This window comes from Salvelinus alpinus, chromosome 27 (assembly GCF_045679555.1).
Source record: "Salvelinus alpinus chromosome 27, SLU_Salpinus.1, whole genome shotgun sequence".
Classification (NCBI taxonomy): Eukaryota; Metazoa; Chordata; class Actinopteri; order Salmoniformes; family Salmonidae; genus Salvelinus; species Salvelinus alpinus.
The window spans coordinates 33,908,166-33,930,733 of NC_092112.1; the positions used below are offsets into that span (position 1 = coordinate 33,908,166).

The 22,568-nt window shown below is 45.1% G+C and overlaps 1 protein-coding gene across 3 annotated transcripts in view; it reads left to right on the plus strand.

Annotated features, from left to right (window-relative positions):
* syne2a (spectrin repeat containing, nuclear envelope 2a) overlaps positions 1-22,568 on the plus strand; it is a 209,188-nt gene that overhangs the window by 33,954 nt on the left and 152,666 nt on the right. For all 3 annotated transcript variants that reach the window (XM_071370396.1, XM_071370394.1, XM_071370395.1), the window contains exons 24-42: positions 332-641; positions 1,667-1,788; positions 2,512-2,635; positions 3,056-3,216; positions 4,133-4,283; positions 4,566-5,365; positions 5,467-5,640; positions 6,518-6,668; positions 7,590-7,748; positions 8,070-8,237; positions 8,473-8,574; positions 9,167-9,370; positions 9,697-9,902; positions 10,145-10,252; positions 10,386-10,680; positions 10,851-11,029; positions 20,397-20,712; positions 20,907-21,071; positions 21,295-21,636. In XM_071370396.1, coding sequence (XP_071226497.1) covers positions 332-641; positions 1,667-1,788; positions 2,512-2,635; positions 3,056-3,216; positions 4,133-4,283; positions 4,566-5,365; positions 5,467-5,640; positions 6,518-6,668; positions 7,590-7,748; positions 8,070-8,237; positions 8,473-8,574; positions 9,167-9,370; positions 9,697-9,902; positions 10,145-10,252; positions 10,386-10,680; positions 10,851-11,029; positions 20,397-20,712; positions 20,907-21,071; positions 21,295-21,636 — 4,237 coding nt within the window. The remainder of the gene's footprint in view (positions 1-331; positions 642-1,666; positions 1,789-2,511; positions 2,636-3,055; positions 3,217-4,132; positions 4,284-4,565; positions 5,366-5,466; positions 5,641-6,517; positions 6,669-7,589; positions 7,749-8,069; positions 8,238-8,472; positions 8,575-9,166; positions 9,371-9,696; positions 9,903-10,144; positions 10,253-10,385; positions 10,681-10,850; positions 11,030-20,396; positions 20,713-20,906; positions 21,072-21,294; positions 21,637-22,568) is intronic.

The window sequence follows — 22,568 nt, forward strand, 5'->3', positions numbered from 1 at the left end:
GCCTCAAGGGAAAAAATGGGCCGGTGTACGAGAAATGCCCGGGCCAATTTCTGGTCTGCCCATGGTGATCAACAATTCTAATTGCAAATAGCCTGTAGTGTCTTTAATATCTTAGTAGTAATACAATTATTAAATTCATTTAGATGATTGTTTGATGCGATAAAGTTAAATTATTGATGGGCTAGTTAAACATCAGCCACTTGTTTTGTCTGTAAAACCTCAAAATATTAATGATGTGTATTTGTATTTATATTTCCTGATGCCAGCCAATTTGATTAGCTAAGTGATTGTCCTGGGTTTACCCCCTGTTGTTGTTCTTGTGTCACTTTAGCAGGGGGTGCGAGCCTGGAGATCACACCCTGCTGAGCGAGACTGGCCAGCAGGCTGGCCCACAAAAGCAAAGCCAGGAGCTCCCACAAAAGCAAGCTGGACACCGCTCTCAGGCTCTGCAAGACCAGAACCAAACCCAACTAAGACAGGACCGCCCACTGCAAGTCCAGGGTCTCCCACTGCAGACCCCGGAACACCCACTCCCAGTCCAAGATCGCCCATTGCATGTCCAGGGCCGCCTACTGCAAGTCCAAGGGGGTCGTTTAATGCATGTGCAGAAAAGCCACCAACAAGGCCCAAATCACACTCAGGTACTGGAAGTGGTAGGATGGTAGGATGCTAGTCTCGTGTATCCTGAATCTGGTGTTTCACTCCTACTAATGGCTGGGAAAGTATATTCTCAGAGAGTGGGCTTGGGCTCAATGAAGGGTGTGGATAGCTGTATATATATATTCTCAGATGGCTCTGGTTACATCTGAACGGCAATTGACATTTCAAGGACTATGCCAACTAGGGAAAACCGACACTATGGCTTCATTCAAAATATTTATGCTGTATCAGAGGATACATTAGTTAGAGGTAAATTATTTAGTAGACCAATAAGAAAGAAAGTTCCACACCTCTCTGCCTATAATGGCTAGATTTCCCTTCCCCACTCAGACCACTCCCAGACAGTCCTTGCAAAATTCTTGCTTGAGAAATTGCTCTTTGCTAAGAAGTAATTTTTGTAAATTTTTTATTGAAAACAATCACAGTAAGGTACTTAATTGTTACCCAGAAATTATTTGATATTAATATATAAATGGATGCATTGGACCTTTAAACTGGCCTTTGTGAAGAGCCATGGTGTAGTGGTAACAGTCTCTGGCACGTGTCATAATTTACAACTCCCCACCGGAGACTGGGGTTTAGCCCCTGCATTCCCCCTTCCCATTGTTTCATCTCATCTCAGTTACTTGCAGTCTGAATAAAGTGTTAAAACATCTTCAAAAAAAACTGCCATTTGCTCTTTTCCTAAGAACCTCATACTAGAGGCAGAGTCTTGGTTGGCTGCTCCTGGCACCTCTTATGACAGCGGCAGCTGTAGGAGTTAATCCCCAGTAATTGGATAAAGCCGTGCTAGAGGGTGTAGGGTGAAGTTGCCTCTAGATACTGATCCTGTGTCAGTATAGCATTTCCCCCCCCAATGGTTAAGAAAATAATTAAGGGAGGGGAAGCTGATCCTGTATCTGTACCTAGGGGGAAACTTCATGTCGGAGTGTGCTAGAGCTACTGTCCAACTTTACTGCCTCCCCTGACCCCGCTGTTACAGTGCGCTTGTTTGCCTGTCTCCTAGGTGATTGTCAGGGGCGATAGCGTGGAGACCGAGCAGCAGGCACCTGAATGGACAGTCATCCCGGCCACCGACACCACCCCCACACAGGAAGAGGGGTCGTCGACGCAGGAAGTGGTGGAGAGGTAAGGGATCCATCTCTACTGTATGTTGGCTAGTGTAAACATAAGTTAAAGAAAGACAGTCAAGACGCATGCTGATAATTCTCTTCCATTAAAGCCTCTTTTCAATTTGTTCAAGGCGAGCTCAAATCGTTGCATTAGCCTACACAGTTTGTAAGCCTGGATAGGATGAGCTGACAAGAACAATGGTTGGATCATGTGTTGATGCTGAGATATGGATAGAGAAACAGATTGGAATGACTGTAAAAAAAAAAGTTAAATATACACTTTCATATATAGATATAGAAGGCTATAAGAAAGCTATAAACTGTTTATAGACACTGTGCCAACCACTACAACAACAAGTTGCCAGGGCCAATCGACCACATTACCAAACCGTTTCAACCAACGCTCCATTTTAAAACTTGTCGCACTTGTTGACATTTATACTTTGATAGTTTTGTTTAATGCAGGAGAAAGTCGCTAATGTGAGTGATGCTTTATTCTCACCTCTGGTTTTCAGGGACAGTATCCCTGGTTGTTTTGAAAGATGCTCATAGATCAAATGTGTTGTTATTAAATGACTGCACTGAATCAATTGAACAACTTTTTATATTTTACCTATTTTTGCTGGTTGTTTTTAGATTTTTAATTCCTGTCTTAATTTGTTTGCACTGCGTCAACAAATGTCACTTTTGTTCAATTTAAAAATAATAATATTAACAAAGTTGAACCTTGGCTATTCAGGTACAGAGCTTCCCGTTCAGCCTTCCATTCACAGCTCCAGAGAAACAGACAGAGTCTGGAGAGAGAGTTTCAGCCCGAGCCAGTCACCACCTCTGCCCTGCACAGCCACATCAAGGAGCTACAGGTAAGGCTCAGCCATAGAATTGTTTATTTCACACATATATAAATACCTGTGCCACAATGATGCATTTTGGCAGTTTACTATGCAGAAACATTGCATAGCTTTGCAGCTTACACAAGACTTTAAAAAAATACATTAAATAGACAAAGAACTACTGGAAGGGACAAAGCCCAGGCTCACACCAATTGGACTGGAACACTCATGGGTGACACAGATCATTTCTATGGTCTCAGTTGCCTTCCTGACAGATTTGGACATGCTGTTTGAAAATTAGAATATGTTATTGTACACTTTCAGGTAGTACCTCCCCATTTCAGTCCGTTTCAAAACGTGTGTGTGTGTGTGTACATAAAAAAAATGTGTGCGTGTGTTTTAAATGTGTGTGCGTTTCAAAAATATGTGTGTGTGTGTGTGTGTCGGCAGGCTCTTAAGCAGGAGACTGAGGTGCTGTGGTTTGAGTTTGAGCTGCAGTCCTCCCAGGTGTCCCAGCAGCAGAGTGCAGAGCGAGGTGGACTGGAGGGGGACAGTGAAGGGGCCAAGCTCGTTCAGCAGTGGAGAGGCCAGCAGATCTGCCTGCAGACCAGGTCCAGTCCCACTTTCAAGTTAATTTGATTTATTTGAAAAAGTACTTTTGGGGTGTCAGGGAAATTGCAAGATTATGTTATAATGCTTGTATTGCATTATAATGGTTGTTTCATTCGACAGAATAGAGTATTCTGTTAACTATTGTGTGTGTGTTCTACTGAGGATGGGCCGCTATGAGATAACACTGACAGAGGAGATTTACGATGTCTTTGGGTGATAAAACCTAAAGAGCATTCCAGAGAACATGAGTTAATGTTTCTGTTCTATACCGTACCAGGAAGAGACAGTTCCAGTTTGGAGTAGGAGGGCCAGACACTGGTCTATACAATGGAAACTGTTGACACAGCAGTTGCTATCTGCTATGTATTATAGATATCTTTCATACAAATCTTAACCTTGTGACCATTCTATGTATCTGTTGTTCGTCATGTAGGTTGAAAGGGGTGTATCTTGGCTATAAAAGATCTTTGTACTTTTGTTTTATCACTCTCAACGGTTCATTAGAAATGGTGAATCGTTGAAAGTCATTGCCATTGCAAAGCTGTTATTATTAAAGATTTAGTTTAAGTATAAGTCTGACTGGTGTGATAAGTTTGTCTCTCCTCATTTGATAGTAAAGTAATTAACCACCACAGGGGAGACGTATGATAAAAGATTCTAACGAGACTAGGGAAGTCTCCACCCCCCTAAACGGGAACTCTCAGCCAAAGCATGGGCGAAAATGTCCACTCCCCTTTAGAATTTCAAAAGATGCGAACACATGTAGGGACCAATTGTGTAGAATTTTTTGGGGGTTCAAAGTACCCATTGTTACCACATCATTTCCTTTTAAATACTTGGTAGTTATTCCTGCGTTTGTGTGTTTGTGTGTGCATACATGTGTGTGAAATGAAATGGCTTGTGTTTCTCTCTCAGAATGGCTTCTCTGGACACCACCGTGGAGCTGATGGAATCAGCAGACTCTCAGATATCACTGATCTCAGACCAGCTTGACCGCATCACCAGGCAGCCCATAGCTATCTCAGCCTATGGGCTGACTGATCCCTGGACTATGGCTGACTTTAAGGTATACTGTACACGTCAGTGTTCACTCATCAGTTGACTTGACTCACAACAGTTGATGAGTTGTATTTATTTTGTTCAACACACACACACACACACACACACACACACACACACACACACACACACACACACACACACACACACACACACACACACACACACACACACACACACACACTAAGCTCATGAGCCGTTAATAAGTAATATTTTTCAATAATCAATGGGTAATTTAATCAAGTTCAAAGAGTGTGTCTTTAAGTGTCTACTGTCTACCTGTCCCCAGGAAATGGACCAGCGGCTCCACGCGGAGCTGAAGTGCGTGTCGGGGCAGACCTCCGGGGGGGAGGCCCTAGACCCCTCTACACCCCCACCCCAGTGCCACCGCCTCCACCAGCTCAGACAGACACTAAAGAGGGTGCGCTCTGCCGCCGGGGCCCTTGATCGCTTTCTAGCCCAGATACGAGAGGCCGACGCTGAGATACAGGCTGCGCTGGTTCCCTTGGACCACTGGCAACATGGAGATGGTGCGACCCGGGCCCGAGGCAGACATTCCGGGCTGCTGTCTATCCGGCAGAGTGTGAGGAAGTACGGAGAAGAAGCCGGGAGCGTGGATGGTCTACTGGAGGCAGCCGGAATGGAGTTGACGATGGAAGGAGCTGCTGTGACTTGTCGTGACACAGTGGCAGCGTTGTCACGGCGACTGGATGAGGCAGACCTCGAGTTGGCCGGAAGCAGAATTGGGAGGGGACAGAAGCAGAAGGAGGAGGAGGAGCTAAGCCTTAAAGGGAGGGGGAAAGGGGAGGGGCCTGACATGCAGAGGAGGGGATTGGAACAAAAGGAGGATGATGCGTTCCAAAGAAAGAGGGGTCAGGAACAGGGGGTAGGGCCTAAGGCACAAAGAAGGAGGGAAGAGGAGGAATCATCGGGCCTTAGGAGGAAGGGCCAGGTGGAAGGGAAAGAGGGGGAGGAGAAGAGGAGTTCAGGTCAGAGGAGGATGGCCCTACTGGTGGTCCTGAGAGAGATTCAGAGGGCAGTGGAGCAGCAGGGACTGAAGGAGCCGACACTCCCTGCAGTGCAGCACAGGTGAGTGACAAACATGCACACAAACACACACATACACACTTTCTCTGTAGCACTTGTGTATGAGCAAACACGCTCTTTCTCCCTGTCCTCCTCCTCATCAGGATGCGTGCATTGGCAGACCTGGAGGGGCGTCTGGCTGCGCTGCGCTCTGAGCTGCAGAGTCTAGAGGCTGCAGACCGTGCTGCTGCGCAAACGACCCCCAACCCCGAGAGGGGCGGAGCCACACAGGAGCTGGAGACATTGTGGGAGGAGACCCATAGAGCCATTACAGAGAGGTAAGACAGAAAGAAGAGAGAGGAGTGAAATAAAGGAGTGGAGGAGTGAAAAGGTAGGAGGGAGGTGTCCAACAGAACCATTACTGGGAGGTAAGAGAGGAAGAGGAGAGGTGAAGGAGAGGTGGAGTGACAGGGTCAATGGGGAGGAGGATACTGCCCAAAATAATAGGGGACAACATAGAGGCGAGAATGCACTCCAAAAAAAGAAGGTACAGGAACAGGGGGAAGGGCTTAAGGCCCAAAGAAATTAGGGGAGAGGAGCAGACCAACAGAGGCATTACTGAGGAAAGAAGACAGATGAGGGAGAGGAGCAAAAAAGAAGAGACAAATGGAGGAGAGAGGAGGGAAAGACGGAGTGAGGTTAAAATGGAGGTAAAGAGGGCGTGAGGTTAAAATGGAGGTAAAGAGGGAGTGAGGTTAAAATGGAGGTAAAGAGGGAGTGAGGTTAAAATGGAGGTAAAGAGGGAGTGAGGTTAAAATGGAGGTAAAGAGGGCGTGAGGTTAAAATGGAGGTAAAGAGGGCGTGAGGTTAAAATGGAGGTAAAGCGGACGTGAGGTTATAATGGAGGTAAAGAGGGAGTGAGGTTAAAATGGAGGTAAAGAAGGCGTGAGGTTAAAATGGAGGTAAAGAGGGCGTGAGGTTAAAATGGAGGTAAAGAGGGAGTGAGGTTAAAAGGGAGTGAGGTTAAAATGAAGGTAAAGAGTAGACAGACAAGTATCGAAGGGATGGGAAAGGGAACTTTTCAGAAAACAGTCAACATCTGATAAGGACACTTAGAACTAACTGTATATGTGAGTGTGTGATTGTGCTGTGTGTGTGACTGTGCTGTATGTGCCTGTGCTGTTTGTGATCAAGCTGTGTGTGTGCACTGCACAGGCTGGATCGTTGTGGAGGTCTAACAGAATTACTGAAGAGGTTCCAAATGGTACACAGTCGTCTAAGCAGGACCTTACAGAGGGCCGAGCGCACCATCAGTGAACAGGCCTCGTACATGGGCAAAGACAACCTACAGAGACTCTTCACTAAGGTAGAGAGCTACACCTTATAGTAATGACAACAAAAACAATAACTGCAACAAGAACAACAGCCACAAGAACTATGCACCAGATAACACAACCACAAGAACTATGCACCAGATAACACGACCACAAGAACTATGCACCAGATAACACGACCACAAGAACTATGCACCAGATAACACGACCACAAGAACTATGCACCAGATAACACGACCACAAGAACTATGCACCAGATAACACGACCACAAGAACTATGCACCAGATAACACGACCACAAGAACTATGCACCAGATAACACGACCACAAGAACTATGCACCAGATAATACGACCACAAGAACTATGCACCAGATAACACGACCACAAGAACTATGCACCAGATAACACGACCACAAGAACTATGCACCAGATAACACGACCACAAGAACTATGCACCAGATAATACGACCACAAGAACTATGCACCAGATAACACGACCACAAGAACTATGCACCAGATAACACGACCACAAGAACTATGCACCAGATAACACGACCACAAGAACTATGCACCAGATAACACGACCACAAGAACTATGCACCAGATAACACGACCACAAGAACTATGCACCAGATAACACGACCACAAGAACTATGCACCAGATAACACGACCACAAGAACTATGCACCAGATAACACGACCACAAGAACTATGCACCAGATAACACAACCATAATTATCTATTTTTCCCACCACATGATTGCAGCATAAGATCCTAATAACATTTTCTCTCAAATGTGCTTTGTTGTGTATATATTTTTCATACTTTTCTTTTTCTGTGTGCCTTTGTTTGTATTTATGTGTGTGTGGGTGTCTGTTTGTGTGTGCATGTGCGTGTGTGTGTGTGTGTGTGTGCGTGCATACGTGCGTACATGTGCGTGTGTATATACCAGGTCCACAGCACCAAGGCAGAGTTGAGTGGTCTCGGGGAGGGAGTGGAGGAGATGCGAGGCGTCTGCAAGCAGCTGCAGTCTCAGCTGCGCCAACTCCTTGACTGCCCTGAAACTGCATTTGAGAGCGAGGCTGACACCCTGATGGACCGCTGGCTAGATGTGAGTTCTCACCCCATTGCCAGAGACCAATACAAGTACAAGTAGTTACACCACAGGGGGCCCTATAATTATTCAGCAGAAAGACACGTTTTCAATTTGCGTCAAATTTCTCACGTGACTTTGGCTCTCCTATTTTGTTACTTTAGGGTAGTGTAATAACAGTGTTTACCCAAGTGCACTAGTACTAAACCTTCGGGTCAAAATGTTTGCTCTGGTCTACCGAACGCAAGCCAAGTCTCATAGGGTAGGTACTCAGATAAATGTGTGCCCTGAATGGATTATTGCCTAGAACGTCAAACCTAACAGCTGTGATTTTCCCAGGTGACAGAGAGGACAGACTCTCACCTGGACAACCTATGCATGGGGCTGGACCTGTGGGATGGGCTGCTACAGCTGGGCGGAGAGGTGGAGAGCTGGACCAGCCACAAAATGGCCCACCTGGTGCAGTCACACCCCTTCCACAGCGAACAAGAAGTCACAGCTATGCAGGTAACATAACGCCCTCTGGCAACTCAAGTCCTTTCACTTTGAAAGGGGAGTCGTGATGGTCTGTCTGTCTGCCTGTTGATTCCAGTTAAAGATTCCAAGAGTACCATGTATTTGAGATTCAGACTTTTTTTCTCTGCCGTTTTGTTTTATTTGGATTTCAACTAATTCCCTGAATATATTGAAATGGATTGGGTCCCAACCTTGATCATGGACCCATGTTGTGTTCTTACTGTAGGAGGAGATCCGGGTCCAGGAGGAGAGTGTGGGGCGCTTCCACAGGAGGGCCTCGGAGATCCAGGTCTTGTTGCAGAGCAAGGAGCCCCCACTGGAGCTTCAGGTGAGTGGGCCTGAGAGGTGGGCCTGGTGGGAGTGGGACTTGATTGGATCTGGAAATATGGAGTGATATTAAATTCAATTTCTGGATACAAATGCTAAATTCTTTCCTTCAAATTCAATTTCTCTTGGCACTAATTCCATATTGAATAAACAGGTTTATGTGGGCCAGAGTAGGTATGGGTGATCCAAGGGGCCTGGAAAAGCCTTAATGGGCATGGATGGGTCTGGGATAGCCTGTGGGAGTGGTATAACCTGGGTGGTTCTTGGTTAACCTCTGTTGTTCTGGGATAACCTGAATGGGCCTGGGGTAGCCTGTATACTTCTAGGACAGCTTGAATGGGCCTGGGATATGCTGTGGGGGTCTGAGATTGCCAGAGTTAGTCTGAATTTGTCTATATGGCTCTGGGTTGGCCTGAACAGGTCTTTGCGCTTCTTCTTATTAAGTTCTTTATCACTACTTTAGAAAGGGTCCTCGTTTACAAAGTCAAAAGTAATACTCTCTCAGAGACACAATTTAGAGAAGTTTATTTTGTTCAATTTTCAAAATGATGCTCAGCAGTGACCGACTCTTCCACTTCCTCTTCCTCACCCAGGTGATCGAGACCCAGATGAGGAAGAAGATGGAGCAGGTGAAGGAGCTCTTCTCCGACCTCGAGGATGTCTACAGGCACCTGGTGGTGGCCAAGGGACAAGTGGCAGCCAAGATGGCCGAGTGTCACTCCTCTCTTCAAGGCATCCAGGACTCACTAGACACGCTCAGTGCTGCCGACGGCCCAAAGCTCCTCACACAGATTCAGGTGAGGGTCAATACTTTCCCATATGGTATTTCTTATGTTTGACCCATATCCCCATTTCAGAGGGTACCCATGGTTTCTTTGGTTCATGTGAGGGATGATTAAGAACTATGCTCCTGAGAGTCATTGATTGATTGAGTCATTGATTGATTGACTATAAAGACACAAAAGTGTATTATAATGATCAGCAGATTTCCTTGAACCTATTATATGTTCTTATTAGTGTCTAAAACTACCCAGTGTTAAAAAAACACTGTTTTCCATAATATTATTCTCCTCCTGCCACTAGTCTTGGTACTCATTGCTCAAACACCTGCTTTCATGTGCAGGAGCTGTCTGAACAGCTTCAGACACAGGAAAAGCAGGCAGAGGGCCTCCTGGAGGAGCTACACCTCATGACCTCCGTGGCCAGCCCACAGAGCTTGCAGAGCCTAGCTGCGGATGGTGTCCGGCTGCATGAGCTTGTCTGCGCAGCCCGTCAGCACATTAGTGAAATGAGGGTGCAGGCCCAGAGGGATATCGAGGCCTTGCACAGGTACTGGCTGTCACAAGCACACCTATTGATAGTTGCAAGTGTATCTATTCAGATATGAGTCCGTCTTGGGTGTATAATGTGTGACATACTATCAGATTCCATGTTCCCCCAAATGTACTCCAAAATCCAGCATCTGTGATTGGTGGTTTTGGTTGCACTTTATTTTATGGTACGCAAATAACATATTAGTTAGGATTTACTTGCAGTAGTGTTTTACTAATGTGTGTGTGTTTGTGTGGTAGTCTGCAGGAGGAGTGTGCCCGTCTGCAAGAGTGGTTGCAAGCCGCAGTGCTGAAGGTGGAGAAAGGGGAGGAGCTTAGCCACTTGCAGGAGGAAGTAGTCGAACACAGGTCACATAATCTAAAATTGCATTAACTACAATGATGACATTTGCAATAATGATCAAAACAATAATTATGATGATGATGGTCATAAAGGTCATAATGATGGTAGTGATGGTTTTAACTCTTCCCCCAAATTTAGTAAGCACACAGAGGCCCTCAGTGGACACATAACCACCTTACATGGGAGCACCCTAAAGCATTCCCCCCTCCTAAAAGAGAGTGAGAAACTTCTAGAGCGCTGCTGCAGTCTCCACACCCATCTGTTTGCCTCCAAGGAGAACCAGAGCTCTCTGTCCAGCCACACCCAGGCCTTCCAGACTCTGGCCCAGGACACCCAAGCCTGGGTTAGAGTCTTGCAACAGCAGGCTGACTCTCTGGCCACTGGAGCTCCATGCATACACAGCCAGGCTGAGCAAAGACTACAAGCTGCAGAGGTAAGAACCTGTCTTTGGGCTTACTCCAAACTCCGCCTGCAGATTATTTGGTGGTGGTGCAGATATCCTCTAATAGCGCACAAAAAAGGAAATGAACTGAAATGAAAGTCACATATTGTACCTTTAAACATGAAACCTTTGTCTCTTGCTGCCTCTGTTGTGTCTGGCAGACTGTGTTGAGTGCCAAGGCAGAGGGAGCGTCTCGTATGGAGGAGCTGAAGGAAGCAGGCCAAAGGCTGGCCCACAGACCGGGCCTGGTAGAGAGTCTAAAACTGGACATCATGCAGACCGTCAGTTACACAGAGGTGCAGTGGGGAGCCGTTCTGCAGTCTGCAGACCAACACCGCAGGTAGGTGAATGAATGAGACTCGAGACACTAATCACTTTTCATGATTTTTTATGTTTCTGTCAGAAAGGCGTGACCTCTGTGTAATTGGTTGATAGTAGGAGAATATTGATGGAATAATTGTGAATAGTTCAAGATGTACTCCTCAGTCTCTGTTTCTACCAACAGTGTAAACTGTAAACTTAGAGTGGGTCTTGGCAAATGTAACTGCCACTGAGTCATTTAAAGTTGAATTGTACATGCAGTTTTGCTCTATCTCTCTCTCTCTCGCTCTCTCTATCGCTCTTTCTCTCTCACTCTCACTCTCTCTTACTCTCTTAAGCAAAAACACACTCCAGATCCATGCCACAAATCATCATATTGTATTCCACAATAGCACTGTAAAATGACTACAATATAGGCTCAATTATGATGCTGAATGTGTTTATTGTTCAAGAATAGAAGATAAGACGGGGGGGAGGATGCTATGCATCAGAGTCTTTGTCGTCAGGGGCGGTTGTCCTTTTGACTTTCTCTTCTTCTGTTTTGTCGGTCTCTGACTCTGCTGGGGGATTCAGTGTTGCCCTCATCATTATTCCACTTCTGTTCCTCGTGAGTGAGGGACCCTGTTGGCCCAGGGCGTGGCTAGAACAGCTAATCTTAGCACTATCCTCAAGAGTAGGACTTAGTCTGCCAGGGGTTGGAAGGAAATTTGGCATATAAGAAGGTACGTCCTCACCTGAATATAGAATCATTAGACTGGGGTTGTTAAGCCTTTGACTCTTAGGACTCCGGCCACAGCAGTTCTCATCCTCTTCACCATAATCGCTGTGGTGTCTTGACACAGTGCTACAAGGCTTAGGTGTCTGAGAGGGGGGAAAAAATGTACTGGTGCGGCGGGCCACAGTGCTCCTTCTGAGAGACATTTCTATCTCGTCATTGATCTCCTCCTGACGGCTTGATTTTCTGGAACGCTTTCTACCTTGAGCAACCGTAGGCTTGTGGTCATAAGAGGTCTGGGTGGTTGACTTGACAAGCTTGCTGTGAAATTGGACATTTCTGAAAAAAACTTGCTTTGACTTAGTTGTGTTTGCATGTTGAGGACCTGGTGCCTGGTGCCTGGGTGATCTTGCATTCCCAGAGGTGCCAGCCAATGGACTTGCTAGTTGGGGGCTCTGAGTTCTGCCATTACAGCAGAAGCCCTCTTCCTTGTCCTTGTTATCAGAGTCATAATCTGCATCTTCAGCTTCTAACTCTAAAATCTCGGGCAGGTTTCTACTTCCTCCAGATGTGTCAGGTAGGTCTGCCGGGTTGACTGTATATAGACTCCTGTCTCTATCTTCATTCTCATGGTGCTCAATAGCTCTTGGTCTAGTGTATGGGAATGGGGTCAATCTCTTCACCCTTTGCATTGGCCCATGACTCTGAATGGAGATATGGTAATCTTCTTCTTTCAGCTCATGTTGTTCACTTGCCATAAACTCTGGACTCCATGTGGTGCCAAGAGATTCTGCTTCATCAAACTCTTCATCATGCGAAGGGCTGGATGGCGTGAGTCTTAAATCGTTATATGGTTTTACATCACAGAAGAACATAGGTGGTGGAGGAGAGGAAGAAAAGTCAAAAGAAGGGGGTGGGGAGTGGAGGGGTCGCTCTGAGACAGTGTTGTCACTCATTTTTTGGAACTCAAGAGAGGACCCAATTCCTTGCATGGGCTCATTGGCTGGATCAATTCCTTGACTTCTGTCAGATGATAATTCATTCCTCTGCAGGCAATCAGGAGTGGGTTTGGTAGAGTTCTCAGGGAACACCTCCAACACTGTAGATGGCCCGGTCTGTAGCAAGGATTCCAGAGATGGTTCTGAATCACACTTTAAACTATGATACATTTCAGTTATTTCCTGTAGCTCAAGACCTATCTCAATCTGTTGTTGGGTTTCAAAAAGCTCAGTATCTTGCTTAGAATCAGAAGTCATTTCAAACCCTTTCATGAGCTCAGAAGACCTCCCAGTCTTTTGCCTGAGTGTGGATAGCAGCTTAAACTCTCCCAGAGTTAGTTTTTGTGGCTCGGTGGACACGTCAAACTTTTCTAGGACGTTAGATGTTTGAGGCTCAATATAAATCTCAGTCCCATGCCTGAACTCAAGAGATCGCTGAATCCTTTCCTCATGCTCAGTTACTTGCCTGGGTTCAGGGGACAATTTGGTGCCTTGGTGGGGTTGAGAAGACACCTCAATCTGCTGTTGGGGCTCAGCAGAGCCCATAAACACTTGGTCGGAGGGAACAATTCCTTGCATGCACTTTTGAGATCGTGCAACCTTTTTTCTTGGTGGCAGAGGCATCTTGAACACTCCTTGAATCTCTTTGGCTGGCTCAAGCCATTCCAGGGGCTCATTGGAAACTTGCCAAGAGTCAGTTGTCAATGTATATCCTTGCTTGTGCTTAGAAGACAGCTCAGTGTTTTGCTTGAGTTCAGGATGCAGCTTAAACTCTTCCTCAGTTTCTGTGGAGGATTTAGTCATTTGTTGACATTCATTGGATATTTCAAATATTTGGCAGCAGCTAGGAGGACGCTCATTCCAATCATATGGCTCAGGGGAGCTCTCAGTCCCTTGGTTGAGTCTAGTGGACACCTCAGTTTGGTGTTTGGGTTCAATGGACATATTCCATATTTGCCCAGAGTTTGCAAAGGAATCAATTCTTTGTATGGACTCATGAGACAGCTCACTCCCTTGAATGTACCCTGAAAACCTACTAACCAGTCGTTTTGGTGGCAGGGGAACCTTGAACACCCCATGAGACTCAGTGGTTGATTCAGTCTGTTTCATGGCTTCATTGGACACCTCAAATACCTGCAGGGAGTCAGGAGTCAGTTCTACCTCTTGGTTGAGCTCAGGACACTTTTCATTAATTTGCTTTAGTCCAGGAAGCAGCGTAGACAGTTCAAACCCTTGCATGCATCCATATGACTGCTCAGTGTTCTGCCTGGGTTTGGTATGTCGCTTGAACACTTCTTGAAGGTCTTTGGCTGTCTCTATCTCTTGGTTGAGCTCATTGGACACCGTAAACACTTGCCAGGAGTCTGTATTCAATTCAGCTTCTTGGCACAACTCATTCTTCAGCATGGATTCAGGAGGTAGCCTGAACACTATTTGAGGATCTGTGGATGATCCAGTTGGTTGCTGGAATTCATTGGACATGTCAAATACTGTCATGAAGTTAGAGGACCACTTGGTACATTCCTGAGGTCCAATTGAGAGTTCAGTCTCTTGTTCTGGCTCGATGCCATGCTCGTGCTCAGGAGATAAGTAAATCCCTTGCCTGTGATCGTGGGACAACTCAGTCCCTTGGTGGGATTTAGAAGAAACCTCAATGTTTTTTTTGGGCCCAGAAAATGCTTCAAACATTTGCACATCATTTGTAGGAAGATCAATACCTTCCATGGGCTCATGAGACAGTTGGATCAGTTGCATGCACCCAGAAGACCACTTAGCCCTTTGTCTTGGTGGCATAGGTACCCTAAACACTCCCTGAGTTTCCATTGATGGTTTGTTTTGTTGCTTGGAGTCGGTAGAGATCTCAAACCCTTGCCAGGAGTCAGGGTTTAATTCAACCCCTAGCCTCTGCTCAGTACACACCGCATTCCTTTTCATAGGTTCAGAAGGAAGCTTAAACTCTCCTTGTCTGTCTGTGGACAATTCAGTCAGTTGTTGGGGCTGAGATACTTCAGATACTTTAAATATTTGCCAGGAGTTTGGTGACTCCTCAGTCTCTTGATTGTACTCAGAAAATGGTTCAATGTCTTGCCATGGACCAAAGGATGATTCAGTCTCTGGCCAGGGCTCAGTAGGAGCCTTTGACACTGTGCCAGGTTCTGGGGAAGGCACAGTTATTTGCTGGAGATCATTCTGCTGTGTTTCAGGAGAAGATATTCTAGGCTCAAGTGGTGGTTCAACAGATGGTCTGTGCTCAGCAGATAAGCCAATCATAGGTTCAGATGACATTTCAATTATTTGGTGGGTTAAAAAAAAAAACTCAATCTGTTGTTCGGGCTCAGTTGACACATCCAACTCTTGGCCAGAATTTGGATATGGATCATTCCAAAGCATGGATTCGTGAGGCAGCTCAATGTCTTGAAGGCACTGCTCAACTGTTTGTTTTGGTGGCAGAGGCAACTGGAGCACTTCCTGAGGCTCTTTGCTTTGCTCAGTCCATTGCAGGGGCTCCTCAAACACTTGACAGGAGTCTGAATTAAACTCTACCTCTTGTTTGTGATCAGGAGACTGCTCAATCATTTGCGATGGTTCACAAGCTGACACAATCTCTTGGCAGAGGTTAGATGGCCCTTTTAGGGTCTCATGCTCTCTGGACAATTCAATTTGTGGTTCTGGCTCAGGGGAAACGTCAGATGTTTGCCCAGAGTTTGGAGACAACTCAATATTTTTCTTAAACTCTGGAACTTTCTCGATCTCTTGCCATTTTTCAGAAGATGATTTAATTTTGCCCCCACGTTCTAGAGATGTCACAATCCTTTCTCCTAAAGGAGAACAGCAGTAGTTGTTGCACTGCTCACACTCAAGGAATACTGGAAATGGAGAGAGACGGCGTTCCGAGAACTGCTCCCCCTCATCACTTTCTACGATAAATAAAGCAGGAGAGTCTGGGGGAGAGTCGGCTTGAGGGGATCCTGCTGAGGGAGATGGGCTAAGCTCCTCAAGGCAGTCCATGTACACTGAAGCAGGAGATAAACTGTCCTCTTCTTCATGGCCCTCAAAGGCCTCTGCGAGGGAGGATACATTGTTGTCATACTCTGGGGATGGAGGAGAAGGACTGTCTTCCCTCCTTGGATGCTCCAAATACCATGGATCATTAGTGGGCTGGTTTTCGTGGTAGGTCAGCCCAGTAGCTCCGGCCGCAAGCCCTGGAAGTGTTCTCATCGCAGGGGCATCATTTGTTGGCTGCCCCTGTGGTGTTAGGTCAATTGATGCACTGCACCCTGGCTTGCTCGATAAAGGTCCAGTAGAATGATTGCAGCAGGGACCATGTTTTCTAGTACACTGATCACAGAATGGAGCTGAACCAAGGTTCTGTGATGTAACTTTTTGAAGCCATGTTAGATCAGGCCTGCATCCTGCAAACATAAAACAGAATGAACTATAGTTAGGATACGTTTATTTTGCCCAAGCTAGTTTTTGCTTACAAAAATGCACAATGTTGTGAATACATGCAATATTTTACAAAGAAACTAGTATGTTCATACTAGGACAGTCAACCTGATGTAAAATGATACTGGTTTATAGTGAAAGATTTGAAAAGCTTTGATAACATGGCGGCAAATGTGGACAAAATGCTTTTGAAAGACAAAATAATATTGTCAACTGATGGATTAGATTGCATGTAGCAGAAGAAAGCTTCTGATATGTTACAACCTTTACTTATTTTTCACATTATACGTTTTAAAATTAGGCATAGATTTAATGCTGGCATAGTAACAGTCTCCTCTCACTGTTTATGACATCTTTCCATGAAAACTACGAATGAGGAGAGCATAATTAAAGGCCTAGAAAAACTGCATCTACAATTACAAATTGTGTTGAATACGTGAATGTTACAAAGCAAAGCAAAACATTTAAAGGCAAAGCAAAAAACAACAAGACCTATACAAAGAGATCATCCATCAACACTTTAATAAAATAAAGACCATACTCTTCTTACTTTTAGTGTAACACAATAGTTTACGTGAATCACAGAATGGTTTGGGGTACTACTACTACTATTACTACACTGTAAAAGCTTACTACTGCTACTACTACACAAGCCTACTATTGCTACTACTACACTGTAAAAGCCTACTACTGCTACTACTAGTACTACTACTAGTACTGCTACTACTACTAGGTCAACATTCCTGCTACTATTACTACTACTAATACTACTAACTAACTACTACACTACTGCTGCTGCTACTACTACTACTAATTATTACTAGCCTATTACTGCTAGGCCACCACTAATACCTGGCATACTCCACCTCGAAAGGTAGTCACTTCCACTTTTCTAGATTCAAATCTAGTCAAAGTTTAATTTAATGTTAACAAAATACTACTCAATTGAAAATAGGAAAATAACCTTACCTGGGCAATCCACCTTATGCAAATGAATGACAGGAATCATTCTTGTGAAGAATTCTCAGCAGTTGAATACATCCATTTTGTTTTCGTTTTACTTTTCTTTTCTTTTAAGTCTTACCAAGCAGGCAAGCTTTTTTGATCTTTGACAAAAGTTCTAAGAACCTACCGGTGACATCACAATATTACTCTGTGACATCATCCTTACTGCAGAGTGCTGCCTTTCCAAGCAATCTGACCTGAATTAAATTACAGAATTACACAGTAAATAATTATCAAAAACAACACAAACCTTTTTTGCTCATCATTGAAGTTTAGAATGTTGTGGAATATTGTGTATTATGTGGCATTATGTAACACTAGATGGCAGTGTCATTTCATCTATTGGATGCTTTCTCATATCAAAACAATATACAATAGTCACAGAATAAAGATATGTAACCTGATGCAGGACAAAACATTTGATTTCCATTAGATCTCCCAAACGCGGCGGATTCCAACAAAGTTCTGAGTAAGAATTATCACCTCTGTTTTTAAGCTTCCAATTATTATTTTTTTTTCTCCACTATAATTTCTCCACAGATATAGCACACATTCCAATGAGGTTACACACATCTAGCACTTCGAATGCTCTAGGAAAACTGTTCCTTTTTCACCGTTTTTATAACAAAGAATTGACAATGATGCAGTACGCATCTTTGCCTAAAAATAACTGAAACTCTACGTACAATTTTGTTTCACAATAATGTTATAGTCAAAGTTAGATACCAAATCTGGCCTTATGGTTAGAGTTTCTGCCCTGAGATTGGAAGGTTGGGGGTTTGATCCCCTGTCTAATCATACCAAAGACTCTAAAAATGGAACCTGATGCCTCTCTGCTCGGCACTCAACATTAAGGACATAGATTGGGGAGATTCATGTATTATTATTAGCTACTGCACATGCAGCAGCTACTCTTCCTGGGGTCCACATACAAAGTACAGAACAGTTATAGACAAGAAGGTTACATTACATTTAAAAAAATAAGAGGTTTATATAGGAAAGACAAAAATACTATGTACATACTATATCTAGTAAATCACAAAAGTGAGTCCCCCCCCCACATTTTTGTAAATATTTGAGTATATCTTTTCATGTGACAACACTGAAGAAATGACACTTTGCTACAATGTAAAGTAGTGAGTGTACAGCTTGTATAACAGTGTAAATTTGCTGTCCCCTCAAAATAACTCAACACACAGCCATTAATGTCTAAACCGCTGGCAACAAAAGTGAGTACACCCCTAAGTGAAAATGTCCAAATTTGGCCCAGTGTCAATATTTTGTGTGGCCACCATCATTTTCCAACACTGCCTTAACCCTCTTGGGCATGGAGTTCACCAGAGCTTCACAGGTTGCCACTGGAGTCCTCTTCCACTCCTCCATGACGACATCACGGAGCTGGTGGATGTTAGAGACCTTGCACTCCTCCACCTTCCATTTGAGGATGCCCCACAGATGCTCAATAGGGTTTAGGTCTGGAGACATGCTTGGCCAGTCCATCACCTTTACCCTCAGCTTTTTTAGCAAGGCAGTGATCGTCTTGGAGGTGTGTTTGGGGTCGTTATCATTTTGGAATACTGCCCTGCGGCCCAGTCTCCGAAGGGAGGGGATCATGCTCTGCTTCAGTATGTCACAGTACATGTTGGCATTCATGGTTCCCTCAATGAACTGTAGCTCCCCAGTGCCGGCAGCACTCATGCAGCCCCATACCATGACACTCCCACCACCATGCTTAACTGTAGGCAAGACACACTTGTCTTTGTACTCCTCACCTGGTTGCCGCCACACACGCTTGACACCATCTGAACCAAATAAGTTTATCTTGGTCTCATCAGACCACAGGACATGGTTCCAGTAATCCATGTCCTTAGTCTGCTTGTCTTCAGCAAACTGTTTGCGGGCTTTCTTGTGCATCATCTTTAGAAGAGGCTTCCTTCTGGGACGACAGCCATGCAGACCAATTTGATGCAGTGTACGGTGTATGGTCTGAGCACTGACAGGCTGACCCCCCACCCCTTCAACCTCTGCAGCAATGCTGGCAGCACTCATACGTCTATTTCCCAAAGACAACCTCTGGATATGACGCTGAGCACGTGCACTCAACTTCTTTGGTCGACCATGGCGAGGCCTGTTCTGAGTGGAACCTGTCCAGTTAAACCGCTGTATGGTCTTGGCCACCGTGCTGCAGCTCAGTTTCAGGGTCTTGGCAATCTTCTTATAGCCCAGGCCATCTTTATGTAGAGCAATAATTCTTTTTTTCAGATCCTCAGAGAGTTTTTTGCCATGAGGTTCCATGTTGAACTTCCAGTGACCAGTCAGTATGAGGGAGTGTGAGAGCGATGACAACAAATTTAACACACCTGCTCCCCATTCACACCTGAGACCTTGTAACACTAACGAGTCACATGACACCGGGGAGGGAAAATGGCTAATTGGGCCCAATTTGGACATTTTCACTTAGGGGTGTACTCACTTTTGTTGCCAGCGGTTTAGACATTAATGGCTGTGTGTTGAGTTATTTTGATTGGACAGCAAATTTACACAGCTGTACACTCACTACTTTACATTGTAGCAAAGTGTCCTTTCTTCAGTGTTGTCACATGAAAAGATATACTCAAATATTTACAAAAATGTGAGGGGTGTACTCACTTTTGTGATATACTGTATATATATATATATATATATATATATTGTTATATACAGTACAGTTAAATTAGATATTTAGAAAGAAGAGAGGCGCTGTGATACAATATGTTTTTTTCTCTGTGTTTAAAGCTGAACATGCCTTTTGGAAGTAAGGTCCTGTTACAGACTAGCTTCCTGTCCAGGGGGTATAATTCTACATCAAGATGGCTCATGCTCCTGCACCTATGGGTTGTTCTGGCTCGGACAAGGCTTAATTGTCCAAAGTTGACTTACTTAGTACAAATTTAGATAAAGATACAAAGCAGTGCAACAAGGTGGAATAAAGTAAGTAATTTGTAGGTGCCATAGTTCCTAACTAGCAAGCTTAGGCAAATTTCCTATTGACATCGATGACATTTTTTTTTACGCACACCGCTCTCAAGACTCGGCCCATTGTTGAAAAAGCTTCTGCACTCAAGCACAATAATCAACATAGAGATGAAGTTCATACATACAGCCTACTTGATTTGGATTTGTTAGTGTCCATGAAAGGCATCTCTTTAACTCTATTTGTCTCTGTCTTTTTTCACTCTCAGTCTGCTGCATGGTGAGCCCGAGCTCTCCTCCTCTCTTCTGGTCCAGAGGCAGCAGGCCTGGTCCAGAGTGGACCAGCTCCAGCACCAGACTACCCAGCTCTCCCTGTTATTTCCCTGGCCCGGCCTGGCCCAACACAGGCAGGCTGCCCAACAGGCCCGGGCACTACTGGACCAGGCCACAGCCTTGGGGCCGGCCTTCTCTGCCTTGGGGAACCAGAGGAAGGAGCTAGCCCAGCGCACCAAGGACCCCAATTGGGAGGACCCTTCCTGGGCTACACTAGAGGATTGCCAACCCGCCTTGGTCAAAAAGCTCCATGTGAGTAGGCTATGTTTAAAATATTTTAATAAAGGAGATTTCTGAAGTAAAACGGGCAATTTCTGGTTGGATTAAAAATATATGTTTTTCTGTTGATTCATGTAAGGGAGTTACAGTGCACAGTTACAGTAAATGTCTGTCATTACAAAAACTGTATACATTTTATTGCTCTTTTGAATTGTCATAATTTTTAGGGAATGTGTGTGAGTCTTGAGGGAGGCGTCCGTAACGAGGATCGCTGTGGCCAGCTGGTGCAGGAGTGCCGGCACACATTGAACTCACTGCAGGAACGGATGCTGGGTATTGAGTCCCAGCCCAGAGACTCTAGTTTCCTGGAGACTGATACAGGGGCTGTGGAGGTGAGATGTATTAGTGTGAATACACTACATACACACACATACACACATATGCATGCAACGCACGAACACGAACACACACACACACACACGGACACACACAGCCTTATGTAAACTCATCCTTTCAGAAATACGTTTTCATTGCATTTTCCACTGTAAGAGCACTGCTGTTTGGTGAGATGTTTTGAAGAAACAACAACAACAACAAATCTGCCTGTCCCAGTAGGCTTTGCAGGAGGCCGTGGGCCACATGGAGAAAGACTTTGTGGAGCTCGAGTCTCTTAAGGACATCCTGCTTGCCAGCTGCACCACCAAGGGTCAGGCCACTCTGTCTCAAGAGGTCAAAGATCTCCAGGACCAGAAGGAGGAGTTAGAGAGGGGCGTCAGCTGGCTGGCTCAACTACAGGCAGAGGAGCAGGTAGCCCGACGAGACCAGCAAATCAGGGAGGAGGTTGACAACCTTCAGAGGGCCCTACAAGGCTCGGCTGAGCGTTTGGGGGACGACCCAGAAACGACCGAAGGATTCACTGATATTAGGCAGCTCCAGCAGCGCTGGCAAGTCCTACAGGTATATGCTCTGGGATGAAGTTTCCCAAAGGTACAGATCTAGGTTCAGCTTCCCCTCCCCCAATCCTAATCTTAACCTTTAGTGGGGAACATTTGTTCACTGACCCAGGATCAGCTTCTAGGGGCAGTTTGACCCTACTTTTAGCGCTCTCATGGTAGAACCATTGATAGAAAAATAAGGAATGGGCAAAGCCATCTATGGATTGTTTGAATGGTTTCCTATGAGTGGCGTATAACTATACTGAACAAAAATCTTAACGCAACATCCAACAATTTCAAAGATTTTACTGAATTACAGTTCATATAAGGAAATCAGTCAATTTAAATACATTCATTAGGCCCTAATCTATGAATTTCACATGACTGGGCAGGGGTGCAGCCATGGGTGAGCCTTGGAGGGCATAGACCCACCCACTTGGCAGCCAGGCCCACCCACTGAGTGGGAGCCAAGCCCAGCCAATCAGAATTAGTTTTACCCCACAAAAGGGCCTTATTACAGACAGATATAATCCTCAGCACCTGCAGGTGAAGAAGCCGGATGTGGAGGTCCTGGGCTGGAGTGGTTACAAGTGGTCTATGGTCATGAGGCCGGTTGGACGTACTGCCAAATTCTCTATAACGACGTTGGAGGCAGTTTATGGTTGAGAAATGAACATTTAATTATCAGGCAACAGCTCTGGCGGACATTCCTGTAGTCAGGCCAATTGCACACTCCCTCAAAACTTGAGACATCAGTGTTGTGTGACAAAACGGTACATTTTAAAGTGGCCTTTTATTGTCCCCAGCACAAGGTGCACCTGTGTAATGATCATGCCGTTTAATCTGCTTCTTGATATGTCACACCTATCAGGTGGATGGATTATCTTGGCAATGGAGAAATGCTCACTAACAGGGATGTAAACAAATTTGTGCACCAAATTTGAGAGAAATAAG